Raw genomic sequence first — 13,761 nt, forward strand, 5'->3', positions numbered from 1 at the left:
GGCAGCAAAGAGTTTAATGAAGTCCAGGAAGACAATATCTATGCTGACTACTCCTGATGATTTTCTTTTCCTTCATGTGCCTGGAAGCGGTTTCCAGGATTAGCTGTTCCATCACCTTCCCAGGGATCAAGATAAGGTTGACTGGCCTGTAGTTCCCTCGGTCCTCCTTCTGGCCCTTCCTGAGGGTGGGAGTGATATTTACTTTCCTCCACTTTGGGCACTTCTCCCAGTTGACACAATTGAACAAAGATTACAAGGGTGGCTTCACAATCACACCTGCCAGTTCCTTTAGCACTCATGGGTGCACCCCATCAGGGCCCAAGGATTTATGAATGTCCTCAGTTTGCCCCAAATCAAGGAAGTTTCTTAAATCAATGACTAGCACACGTCAGTATAATTTCCACAGTTTTCTCAAATGTAGTATTACTTGTGTCATGGCTTGTTCTGTAATGTTTCATTAACCTGTTTCCCTCTGCTCAGTATAGCAGAGTAAAGCTGCCTGCTTTGATGTGGTGATTAGCAGACATAGAACATGCTGAGGTGTAAATTCATGCAATTGTGTTGTTACACATAGGCAGTCTCTTGCATTCTCTGGTTAGTGGAGTATTTGCCCCTTTTTGTTATTATTATTATTATTTTTAAAGTGCTTATCAGCAAGATAGTTTTCAGGGAAGAACGGGAAATATAGCTTGTGCTCTGTAACTACTATATATATCTTCTATATCACTATCTTCCTGATGGCAATTCTTCTTTTTAAGATGCACTTAGAGGTCTGCAGAGAGAAAAAATAGTTTGTGAACTCATAGCTTTCAAAAAGCACGTGCCTTTTCTACCACTGTCTATCGCACTCCTCACAGTTGTTCCATTACATTTCTGCTTTCATGTTTGAGGCTTATGTGAGTTTAACTTAGGAAATGAAAGTGATAACCAGAAAATGGTTGGGTCAGTTTTGGCAACCTACTTGCATAAAAAAAAAAATCTCTGTTGACTATGGCAGGGTCTCTTCTCAAACACCCATGTAAATTAATTCAATAACATAATACGACTTAAAAACATGATAGTAACACTGAGAGGTGAAAGGAATCCCAAATCGAAATCCAGTGTATGAGTGCATGTTAATTTCAGGAGTTGGTTCCTGGAAGTTATCAGATCCAAATACTTTAGCTTTCCTAACTGGAGTCAAGCAGTAACTCAGTAATCTGAAGCTCAGTACTTAAGTTTTGGTTGTTTCCAAGAGCTGAAGTTGGAAGAAGACACTGCTATTGGAAGCAGTATGTGGATGTAAGAATGTCTCAAATGATTAGTGTGTAATTAATAATAGAGAACAATTGTATACTGTTTGCACTTAGCTATTTTAACTTGTATATAATTCCTATCAAACCTGCAGAGCTTGTAAAATAACACTGGCTCTCACAATGCATTAGGTGCCTGGAAGCACTCACAGGCCCTGAGTAATGGATGTTAATTGATTTTGTTTCTGGATAGATTCCCTTTGGTTAATGGGATCTCAGCCATGATTTCAACTCTCCATCGAATAGTGTGCAGCAAAGGTAACGCAAGGTGTCAAGCCATATGCTCACAGGCATTCGCAGCTGAAAGGTGGCTCCACGTTTTTCCACAGCCCCTTGCCCACAGCAGTGCCTCCCTTCTCTGGGAACCAGCAGGAATCACAGAATTGTTTAGGCTGGAAGAGACCTCCAAGATCACCTAGTCCAACCTCTGACCTAACACTAGCCAGTCGTCCACTAAACCATATCCCTAAGCTCTACATTGAGATGTAGATGTCTTAAATGTCTTTTAAAGACCTCCAGTGATAGTGACTCCACCACTTCCCTGGGCAGCCCATTCCCATGCCTAACAACCCTTTCAGTAAAGAAGTTTTTCCTAATATCCAACCTAAAACACCCCTGGTGCAACTTTAGCCCATTCCCCCTCGTCCTGTCACCAGGCACGTGGGAGAACGAGCAGCACAGCAGGCTGGTGCGGATCTCTGGTGCAGGTGCTTACACAGAGTTTAAGAGGGTTGGACCGGATGATCTCGGAGGTCTTTTCCAACCTCAGCGATTCTGCGAGAGATGCAGCATGCGGGCTGTTGCTTGCAAAATCTCCACTCCTCAGTATCGCTGGTTTCTCAAGCACGCCAGTTTAAACGGTGTGGCACATCCTACAACCGTGGCGCATCCTACAACCACCGCACCTGCAACGCGGAGCCCAGAAAGAACCAATTAGCCAGAAAACCCCTTTCAGGGCCCACCAGCCGACCACTTTCAGGGCCCACCACCACAATGCCCCCTGAACCACAGCCACAGGGGGAGACGAAGGGCTGTGCGAGACCCACCAGCGGGGGGGCAGGCGCCAGGAGCCGCCCCCGGTGCCCGCCCCTGGCGGCCCGGCCCTTCCCTTCCCCTCCCTTCCCCTCCCCGCCCGCTGCGTTGCGATGTGGCGGCGGCGGTATGTCAGCGCCCGGCAGCTGGACGGCTTCCGACACTACAAGGTACCGGGGGCATGCAGGCAGCCGCCGGGATGCAGCCCCCAACCCCACCCCGCTCCGTGCAAAGGGACGGGGGCGAGCAGCGGGTTTGCAGCCTGGAGGGGGTGCCCGCCGGGCGCCCTGCGCGGCCGCGGGGCGGGAGCGTGAGTGGGAAAAGCAGGGAGGGGGGAAAGCTGGGGGTAAGGAGGCTGAAATAAACCTCCTGGCTGCAAACAGCAGGCCTGCGGGGTTCAAGCCATCAGGTGTCTCGTGAAGTGTTTCGATTTACCTGTTAGGTTTACCCTGCTGGGTTTGCTTGCAGGTGTGTGCGGTGATACCCGGGTTTCGTTCCCAGGACACAGCCCCTGCCTTGCAGGGTGTGTTAGTGGGGCTGCAGGTGGCCGGGATGTGCAGTGCCACCCTGCTGCCATACCTTCACCCCGTGCCCTGGCACAACCACGGGGGACGCGGACCATCCACCAGCCAACCTTGTATTTTAGTCTCCGTTTCCCAAAGCTCCTCCACCTTGCGCTCCCCACGCTTCTTGCTTCCAGCACGCACCCTGCCAGCCTTCCCTCCAGCTCCTCCTGCTCGCTGCAGAGGGCCTTATCTGGGAGCAGCCGTGCTTGCGAGAGCCTCCGCAAGGTCGCTTACCAGCAGCAGCAACTGGTTGTGCCAGCAGCTTGTTAAAATGCACTAACCTGTCTGGGCGTCTGCCGTGCCAGGGGGATAAAACGCGCTGCAGGCTGCATCTGGCTGCTGGCTCCGAGTTGCGCAGGCCCCTGCTTGAACGGCGGAGCCACGCTCTTGACTGAGGTTGCCAGAGGAAAAATAACAGGCTATTTTTAGCCTAAACAGACATAATAGTTTGGGGATTAACTTGCCTAAAATGTTTTGAGCGTGTAGTGCAAATGCAAGGAATTTGTGTTACGTTCTTCCTTATCACTTGAGTAAAAGTAGCTGCAAACACATGCAGTTGGGAAAGAAGTGTAATACCATCTTCTTTTAAACTCATAATCTCTGTATACTACTTAAGAATTACAGGGCGAATCATTACCTGAACACAGAATCTCACATTGCAACATTTTAGTTGAGTATATTCAGATTACTTTGGTTTCTCAGGAGTGCTGGAAAATCTGTTGGCAGTTTTCTTAACCAAAGGAATCAGCCAACACGCTTGAGAAATGTCTGTTGAACTGTGCTCTGAAACACTAGGGTAAGTACAAGATTTAGAAAAGCGAGATCAGACAGTGACTTCTCTTTTATCTCAGGTGGCTCAGGACTGGGACATCGAGAAGTCCATAAACCCAAATGATGCAGGCTACACCCCAAGAAACACATCTGCGTGAGGTCAGCACCGCTGAGCTGGTGGGGTGCCTGCACCACCTTCCTGGCACTCCAGATTGCAGGAGGAGGTGGCAAAGCAGGCGATGGCAGCTCTGCCCCTGAGCTGCCCTGCCTGTTCCTGGAGTGCAGCTCACAGTGGGTTAAAGCCCTTGGAAAATGCATGGGGAATGCAGCCAGGAGAGGCAAGGAGAGCTAATCACTGTCACCATCTCCTCTCCACCTCCTCTCCTCTCCCTCCCATGCCCAGGGCTGCTGCCACAACCACTGCTTTGTTCTCACCCCTCCCAGGCCTGAGACAACCTCTTATTGCCCTCTGGCTGCCATCTCGCCCGTTCTCCCCCACATCCAGGGCCTCATCCTGCTCCTCCACCTTCCCAGTGCTGCTGCCTTTGCTGCTGAGTCAACAGGACTGGCACTAAACTCTGCCCAGCACACACATTTCCTCTTTTTGCACCCACCTGGGTATCTCTGTAGCACATTTTCTGGTGGACCCAGACCTACAGTACAGTGGAGGTGTTCACAGGTTGGCCCTGTGAAGAGCTAGATAATCCCTGGAAGGATTTATTAGCACATGCTCAATATCGAGCTGAAACACTCTTGCTTCAGACCTGAAGCATGCCTAGGAAACTAGATGGAGGCATCCATCTCTCCATTGTGCACTATGTTGCAGCATTATATTTGCACTAACGTCAGTGGCTCAATATGATCTGCGCTTTGCACAATTTCTCCACCAACATCTGGGAGCTGATCACAACCCAGCTTAAAAGACTGATGTGTAATCAGTTCCATTTCACAAAGGTAAACCTTGCACAAATAAATTACTTGGTGATTTTCAAAATCTTCGCACAGCTGAACTCGTTTCTTTGCCATGAATGCCTCAATTGTACGCCTTAGCCACTTGCTGTCTCCTGCTCGCGGTCGGAGGAGGGTCTTGGCAACAAACCCAGTACAGCTCTTTGCAAAGGGAATGGCAGACCTAATGAATGCAAAGATTTCAGCACCCTTTAGCAGCATGAGGTGCGAGCGTATTTTAGTGAGCATTTTAGTTTATATCAGCAGTATGCATTTGAGCAAGTTTTTCCTCATTGACGAGCTCTGGTTCACATCACAGAGCCATCCTGGAGCACACGAAATGAATTCTTTGAATGACCCTAAAGCAGATGTATTGGGAACACACTGGTACAGTTACGAGCGTTCAGCCCGTACTGAAACCATTTTAATGTAAAACTTTCTGAAATCCTTATGGCATGGACATCAGATCCTCAGTGCCAGCTATTTTACTTTATGAATCTACTCCTGTTGGTCGACTCTGTGTCTGAGTGAGGACATAGCCATTCAGAGAGTGTTCTGGTTGGAAGTGTGCAGCGAACATGCGGGGGTGTGATGATAAGGACACCTGCAATCCTGGGTATTGCTGCTGCAATAACCCTGCCTTGTACCTGCCCCTGGGGCAGATGGGCACGTACTGATTTCAGGGCAGTTGCAAGCACAGGAGATTTGCTGCAACTGTAGAGCAGAATGATCCGATACCCGGACTTCATGCCACTGCCTAGCATCTGGTGTGACATGGCTGAAATGCTGCAGCCAGCTGTAGCTATACATGTAGGACTTGGATCATGTGATTTCTGCAGTTAGGTTTGTTACCAACATTTGGTAGTTCTAGAGAAGCACCCATGGAATTTATGAAAATTGCATTTTCTGTTTGGATTTCTGTTGGAAAGAGGCAGTTCTGAGACAGCCATGTAATGAGTACAAATAAAAGAAGAATTTTGGTTCTTTATTTTTGTCCTCTTCTCTAGAATCGAATAATGTCAATGATGAGCTCTTGTTGCCATTGCCTGTTCCTTTCGCTGTGATCTTAGGGTTTCCCCTGCAAGTCTGCCTTGAACTGGCTTTTCTACAGGACCTATGGGCTGAGGTTTTCCAAGACAAAAAACTTGTACTCCTCATCATATTTCATGAGTCATGAGATCCAAGAAAAAGGTACATGAGCTTGACTCAAAGAATAGGCTTTGCAAAACATCATACAAAAATCAGATATGATATTACAAACTCAATGGCTCTGTGTCCAGGTGGAGGCTGGTGACAAGTGGTGTCTCTCAGGGATCTGTCTCAGGACTGGTGCTGTTTAATATCTTTATCAGTGACATAGTGCGATCGAGTGCACACTCAGCAAGTTTGCAGATGACACCGAGCTGAGTGGTGCAATCAATACGGCAGAATGAATCGATACCACCCAAAGGGATCTGGACAAGCTAGAAAAGTGAGCCCATGTGAACTTAATGAGGTTCAACAAGTCCAAGTGCAAGGTGCTGTACCTGGGTTGGGGCAATCCTAGACATGAGCACAGACTGGGAGAACTCACTGAGAGCAGCTCTGCGGAGTGGGACTTGGGGGTTCTGGTGGATGAAAAGCTCAACACGAGCCTGCAGTGTGTGCCTGCAGCCCAGAAGGCCAACTGGGTCCTGGGCTGCACCAACAGAGGAGAGGCCAGCAGGGTGAGGGAGGTGATTGTGCCCCTCTGCTCTGCCCTTCTGAGGCCCCACCTGGAGTGCTGCGTCCAGGTCTGGGGCCCCCAGCACAAGAAAGATGTGGGGCTGTTAGAGTGGGTCCAGAGAAGGGCCATGATCAGAGGGCTGGAGCACCTCTCCTATGGAGAAAGGCTGAGAGAGCTGGGGCTGTTCATCCTAGAGAAGAGAAGGCTCTGGGGTGACCTCATTGCAGCTTTTCAGTACTTAAAGGAGCTTATAAAAAAGATTGAGAGTGGCTTTTTGCTTGGTCAGATAATTATAGTACTAAGGAGGATGGTTTTAAACTAGAAAAGGGTATATTCAGATTAGGTGTTAGGAGGGATTTCTTTACTCTGAGGGTGCTGAGGCACTGGCAGAGGTTTTCCAGAGAAGCTGTGGATGCCCCATCCCTGGAGCTGTTCAAGGCCAGGCTGGATGGGGCTTTGGGCAACCTGGTCTGGTGGGAGGTGTCCCTGCCCACAGCAGGGGATTGGAACTATGGGATCTTTAAGGTCCCTTCCAACCCAAGCTGTTCTATGATTCTATGAAATTAAGGTTGAAGATGCCACATTTTCACCTGGTATGTCTACAGTATTCCTGTTATTTAAGATTTTTTTTTTTTAAGGTCTTATCTCCCTGTGCAGAGAAGGGGACACTAAATGAGGTGTATGTGATTTCATTTCAGTGAGACTTCTGATACTGTCCCACGTTCTTGTAAGTAAACTAGATAGAGGTAACTTAGAAGAAATCAGCATAAAATGGAAATGTATTGCTCTAAAGAGTAATTTTAAGTTCTGTGTCAAAGTAGGAGGATAAGAGTCCTACCTACAGAGCTGTCTCTTTGTCCCAGCTCCATTACTGTTCAATACTTTCATTAATTGCCAGAACAGAGAATACTCTTGTAAAATTTTCATGTGACACCAAGGAACTTTGAAGAAAAGCCTTATGATTTAAACTGTTCTTGAGAGAGGGATACATAATGGCCAGAAATCAATATGGCAAAATCCAGTAAGTAAGTTACAATGCTTAAGGGAAAGAAAATCAGCATTTCAAACATAAAATAAGAGACGATAGACTGCAAAACTGATACCTGGGGATCACTCTGTCAGCAGCATTGTAGCTGTTCTAAATAAGAGAAAAAAAGTTCTTACGTGTGAAGTGTGTCATAGATATGTCAAAGGGGTTACGTATGCTGCTGGTCTTGAGGTACTACTCAGATAGCAGCTGGAGCAGTGTGCCCTGCTTGCTTTGGCACACAGTTTACAGTCCACAGAATGGCTTTAAAAATATTAAGAGACCTAGAAAACACAAACTATGAGAAATTATCTTAACACAATAGGAATAAGAGAATATCAACCAGTTAATCTTCATGCATGCCCTTTAAAAGAAAGATAATATGCAAGCTTTGGCTGCACAAAGAGAAATTTAAGTTAGATGCTGTGTCAGCCTTGCATTAATAAGGGCTGCAAAGCACTGGAATAGCAGGTACTGGGAGGGGCTGTGTAATCCTTTCACCAGTCCTAAGAAATGGTTTGATTTCCCTCAGGAGGATGTAAAACCTAGAGCTTAGTGTTAAAAACCAGTTGCTTACCACTTTCTTAGCAAAGTGTTGGATGACGTGTTTTATTTTAATTTGCCAATGCAGTTATTTATCACTAGCAATTGGAAGGCTTATTACCTCCAGGTAACTCGATCTACTTCCTGAACATCTCAAAAATGTGATCCTGCATTAGATGAAAGTGCTGGGCTACAAGACCTCTCAGGTTACACCCCAGCCCTGCTTTTGGTGAGTTAGGGAAACAGTATCAGGGCTGGTGATAGTGTTTCAAGGTTTGATGGTTCCTTCTCATGCCCACATGCAACAAAAGAGCAAAGTGTGTTCAGTATAGTACAGTGGAGATCACTTTGTGTAAATCCAGGACTGGACCACTGTCAAAAAAATACAAGACTGGATTTCTGTTAAGTCCTTATACATTTCCGAGGCTACCTGTATACCTAAAAGATTTTGAAATGTAAGAGATTCTGCTCACATTGTCTGAATAGGTGTTTTGTTTTCAACTCCAGTAGCACAGGAGTTTTATATGATTATAAAAATTTAGGGCAGGAGACTTGCATTTGTATATTTATCTGGAACTTCCTAAGAGACACTTAATGCTCTTCATGGTTGAGCATGGATGGCTTCGTGTACGATTAGTATAGTGTTTATTATACAGTGTTTCTGCAGATGATAGTTTCATTTTCCTAAATTTTAATTATGAATATTATTCTAAAACAGCTATCACCAGTTTTATCAGCTGTAGTTAGTTTTTCAAACTTCCTCAGTATAATAAGGCATTTGACTGTCTGAGGCACTGAAAAAGATTCCCTTGGAATAACGTTTTCCACCTTCCATAAAATTGGTGAGTCATTGCAAGTCATTGTCTCACCAAGAAACTCTTGCAGTCATCTTCATACTAACTACCTTAATGAATGACCTCAACAGGCTGGAGCTCTGGGCTGCCAAGAACCTCATGCGGTTCAGGAAGGAGAGGTGCAAAGTCCTGCGCCTGGGGAGGAAGAACTCCAGGCTCCAGCACGTGCTGAGGGCACCCAGCTGGAAAGTTGCTCTGCATAAAAGGACCTTACTATCCTGGTGGACACCAAACTGAACGTGAGCCAGCATTGTGCCCATGCTGCTAAGAAGACCAACTGTTTTCTTGGCTACATCAGGCAAAGTATTGCCAGCAGGTCAAGGGAGGTGATCCTTACCCTCTACTCAGCACTGGTGAGGTCACACCTGGAGTGCTGGGTCCAGTTCTGGGCCCCCCAGTACAAGAGGGACGTGGACATGCTGGAGAAGATCCAAGGTAGGGATAGCAAGATGATGAAGGAACTGGAACACCTCTCCTATGAGGAGAGGCTGAGAGAGATGGGAGGTTGGGAGCTGGGAGCTCAGCCCGGAGAAGAGGAGGGTCAGGGGGATCTTATTAGTGTCTATAAACACTGGAGGGGAGGATGCAAAGAGGACAGAGTCAGGCTCTGTTCAGTGGTGCCCACTGCCAGGACAAGAGGCCATGGGCACAAACTGGGCTACAGGAGTCTGTCTGAACATCAGGAAGCACTTTCCCATGTGGGTAATGGAGCACTGGCACAGGTTGCCCAAAGAGGTTGTGGGGCCTTCTCCTTGGAGATCCTCAAAAGCTGCTTGGACATGGGCCTGGGCATCCTGCTCTGGGTGGCCCTGCCTGAGCAGGGGGTTAGAGCAGGTGACCTTCAGGGGTCCCTTCCAGCCTCAGCCATTCTGAGTCTGTGAGTTGGAAGACTGGGAGTGTAATTAAATTTGCTGAATAATATGTAAAATAAAACAAATCATTCATTACTCTTATGTTTTCTCTCACTGTATGCATGTGTAGAAGAGTCATGGCCTAACTGAACTACATAATTCTGAAAGACTGTCTTCATAAACCATGATTTCATATTCCTCATCCTGCTGTAATGGTAGCTGAGATCATAATGTGGTGTACCAAGAGCTCTGTAAACATTATTTTCCTCATACATATCAAATGCTAATGCTAATGAGTCAGCAACATAATGAAACCATATCGTAAAGATGTTGCATTTGATATTACCTGCTGCTGGACTTTTTCCCAACGATGGTGTAATTGTATATATTTTTGAGTGCTACATTACACCCATGAATTTACAAAGGTTTTCTGTTCCTGACATCAGTTCTGGGGCAAATACTCTGTATATGAAGTGTTGTATGCCTTGTTGAGTCTCTCAAAAGTGCAAACGACAACCACATACTTTAATTTTATTGCTTTATCAAGAGATTTTAGTGTTCTGAAATGCTTAGTGTTTTTATGTGGGATATGTGAGGCTATGCTTACATATACATTTATGTATTCATATGTACTTTTGTTCATCTGTTTTTTAATAGAAGATTAATTGTGAAGATGAATCTGTGAATTAGATATGGATTATTTGTTTTAAAACTAGGGGAGCTATTCTTTTATAAGGGTTGTTTTGTAGAGGGAGGAATTGAGTTTTTTCATCCTTATCTGAAATACCGCTGCTCTTTTATGCGTCAGGATACTAGATCACACAACCGCTTAGCACATGTGGTACAGAAACTCTCGTTATCATCCCTCCTGAAAACTGCACCCCACTGTTATCTGCCAGCCCTTTTGGGCCTAGAGCACTTTCTTTGGGTTCCCCAGAGGTTTGGGTACAAACCCTGGCAGAGCTCCAGCTGGGTGGGAATTCTGGCTACTGTTTATGCAACGCAAGAGTTTGTACACATACACAAAGAGATATAGCACAGAATCCTAATGTCATTTCCTTTTGCTGTCTGTCAAAGACAAGTCTACACAAAAAAATGCATAGAAATCAACTTCCTTGCCATGTTAGGGCTTATTTGAATAGGGGTAGTTAAAGATCTTTTTGTGCAGTTCCTTGAGGGTGGGCAAACTTGCTTTTTAGCACGGTTTGTGCTTTTGCCAGTCTAGGCTAGCCTCTAGCTTTACAACAACAAATTTGCACCTGTCTTCTGTTATCTCTTGCTCAATATTTGTTCATATTTCTGAGTTCTTTCCTATAATTTTGACTTCTTTGTTAAGTGTTTGGACATGTTCCATTACACAAACCCTCCACCTGAAGATAAGTTAGGCAGCACCCTTAACTACTGTTGATTGAAAAATGGTTGCTGACTTTCAGCATTACATCTCCACCTCTCCCTGCTTTGGGTAATGAATTGGATTTGAATGTATTTGGATAATGAATGTCAGTAATGGATTAGATCTATCTTGTCTCACACACTGAGCAAGAACTTAACTCTTGGGGCCAGCATGTTATGACTTCTTCTTGCCCTTATATGTGCCTTTCTCTCAGTAGTAGTGTGGTTCTGGTGTCTCTCAGAGATCCCACATTTCAAGCATAGTTAGCAGACCAGGCCGTCAGCCTCTTACTCCTGGCAAACGGGACTGTGGGAGGCAGGAAGCTGAACGTGAGCCCTGGCAGCAAAGAAGGCAGCAAAAGCCTGGGTCATATTAACAGTAGCATATCCTGAGGAGAGTAATTATCCCCCTTCATGTGGCACTTGCTAGGCCTTATCCAGAATTCTGCATCCAGTTTTGGTCCCCCAGTACAAGAAAGACCTTGACAAACTGGAGCAAGCTCAGTGTAGGACCAGCACGATGGTTGGGTCCGGAGCATTTCCCCTGTGAGAAGAGGCTGAGACTGGTGCTTGGTTGGGCTTGGGATGAGTCAGCTCCAGGCACATCTAACACCAGCACCCCAGTGCTGGCCTTCTGAGGTCCCTTCTAACCTGAATTAACCTCTGATCCTCACCCGTGATTCTGTGAAGGAATGACAAAGGATGAAGGAGGCAACGGCACTGCTCTGCAGGCAAGAGGACGGGCTGCTAGCAGGCATGATCCCCTGAGAGCAGCCCATCCTGACCTACAGCTCCACGTGCCCCATGGCGTCATAGATATGGGTTCATACAGATTTCCATTAAATGACAGGATGTGGCATGTGGCCTAATGCATGTGTCAGGATTCCTGAAAATGGGGAGGGAAGTCTGAACGATGACTATACATCCACAAAGTATCCATAACACAGCAGTTTATGTAAGAACAGCTTCCTAACGTCTTAGTGATATCAACCAGAGTTGTTGAGTTGTCCAAATCATCACATTGGGATTTGAGCATTTTACAGGAATAGTTTAAGATGGAAGGGTAACTTAATCATATTTCCTAAGTGTGAGTATGCGCAGGCTAATGGAATCAGAGGGGAGAAGGTCAGGGGACAGAGGACCTCCCAGGAGCACAGCTTGGGCAGCCTCCCTTCCCTCACCATGCAGCTACATCCAGCATGACCATCAGATAACAGAGCCCACGGTCTCAGACCCTCCAAAGAGACAATCATCTGCATCTGAGGATGCGATTGCAAGCCCCGCACTCCATACCCTTCTCCAGGATAAATTACAAACCCTTTTCTTCAGCTTCTACTCGTGTGTTGTAGGCTTCAGCCCTAGATGTCTTAGAGGCTTATACTTCCTGGTCTTAGGTATCAGTGACCTAATCAAAGTACAGATATATGGACAGAGGGGAAAGGCAGGGTAGTCCAAACTAAGCAACTGGACATATAAAATCTGAGTCATTTATTTATGAATAATTAACTAAGTGATGGTATAACATAATTTCATTATTAGAAGTGCTGGGCTTGTGTTTTGGAATATATCAGCACTTTTGAACTGCTGAACGTTTGGAATTTATTTGGCATCCACAATGTTGTATATCTGTCTTGTTGTTGTATAGTTTACTTCTTCTTTCCCATTGTGAAGCTTTTATTAAAACCCAAGACTGTCCCATAACATATACAAGCCTGTAAAAATGCATATAAAGCACAATTAAAAACCTTGTGTTTAATGCATTCTAGGTATCTGGAAGGTGGATGGAAAATTATTACCAGATTTTTCAGTGATTTCTTTATTTTTTTGTGTGGTTCCAGAAGTGCAAAACACCAAAGAAGGAAAGTTCGTGTTGCATAATTATGAAATAACTTGCCCAGAAAGGAGAATTCTTACAGAGCTCTCTGAAATAACACCTGATTGATCCCTAAATTGGGAGGGTCATTTTTGTAGCTTAGGAAAACACAAAAAATTCATCTAATGCAAAAGAGAATATACCTCACCTAATCCATTGCCATTCCTCTTGTTGTCTGTTAGTTACCAATCTGGGTATGGTGACATTTTGTATGGAGAGAAGAGATGTGATAAATAATGCCGTAGGAGGGTATGTGTAGCAGTTGGGCCACTGAAGTGGCTGGGGACCTACCTTGGGGGCTGGGGACATCAGGAGCCACCCAGGGTGAGCAGAATAGGGTCTGGCAGCCAGGATCCATCCCACCACCCTGGCCAGGAGCAGGGCAGGCCTGGGGACACCAGGGCAGTCCCGGCCCTGGGCATCAGGCACCTTCCTGGAGATAGGGGTGGCCAGGATGTTGGCACATGGGTAAGGATAAGTCCCGTATCAGTGGGTCCATGGCCAGGTATAGGGTTCCTACTGAGAGATGCACCCAGGACCCTTGCAAGGGTAAACACTGTCAAGACTATGTGTAATGCCTTCTTCTTTATCCAAAATTTTTTAAACAAAGCTGATAGAATTTTGGACTGATATAAATAGTATTGGAGGGATAGTTGGGTGTTTAGTAAGACATTATCACTTGTTATTTTTTTTATTATTATTATTATTATTATTTCAAATATATACCATTGAACATTGGGTTTTCAAGCATTTCTATCAGCAGATCTCCCCAAATTTTCCATCCAAGATATAGAGCCCTTCATATAACTACAGGCCAAATGATAACAAGCTTGTGTTTATGCTTTACTGGGAAACGATCAGGAGATGTTCAGGTTCCACCGTTGAAATGTGCCACTGTACAAATATT

The 13,761-nt window shown here is 45.6% G+C and overlaps 1 protein-coding gene across 1 annotated transcript in view; it reads left to right on the plus strand.

The window, feature by feature from the left end:
* Positions 1-2,437: 2,437 nt before the first annotated feature.
* LOC311206763 (ethanolaminephosphotransferase 1-like) overlaps positions 2,438-13,761 on the plus strand; it is a gene marked incomplete at its 5' end in the record, with an annotated part of 56,623 nt that continues 45,299 nt past the window's right edge. The window contains one exon of the mRNA XM_084282404.1: positions 2,438-2,494. Within this exon, the coding sequence (XP_084138530.1) occupies positions 2,438-2,494 (57 nt within the window). The remainder of the gene's footprint in view (positions 2,495-13,761) is intronic.

The sequence above is a fragment of the Netta rufina genome, assembly GCF_964035555.1.
Source record: "Netta rufina genome assembly, chromosome: 2".
NCBI lineage: Eukaryota > Metazoa > Chordata > Aves > Anseriformes > Anatidae > Netta > Netta rufina.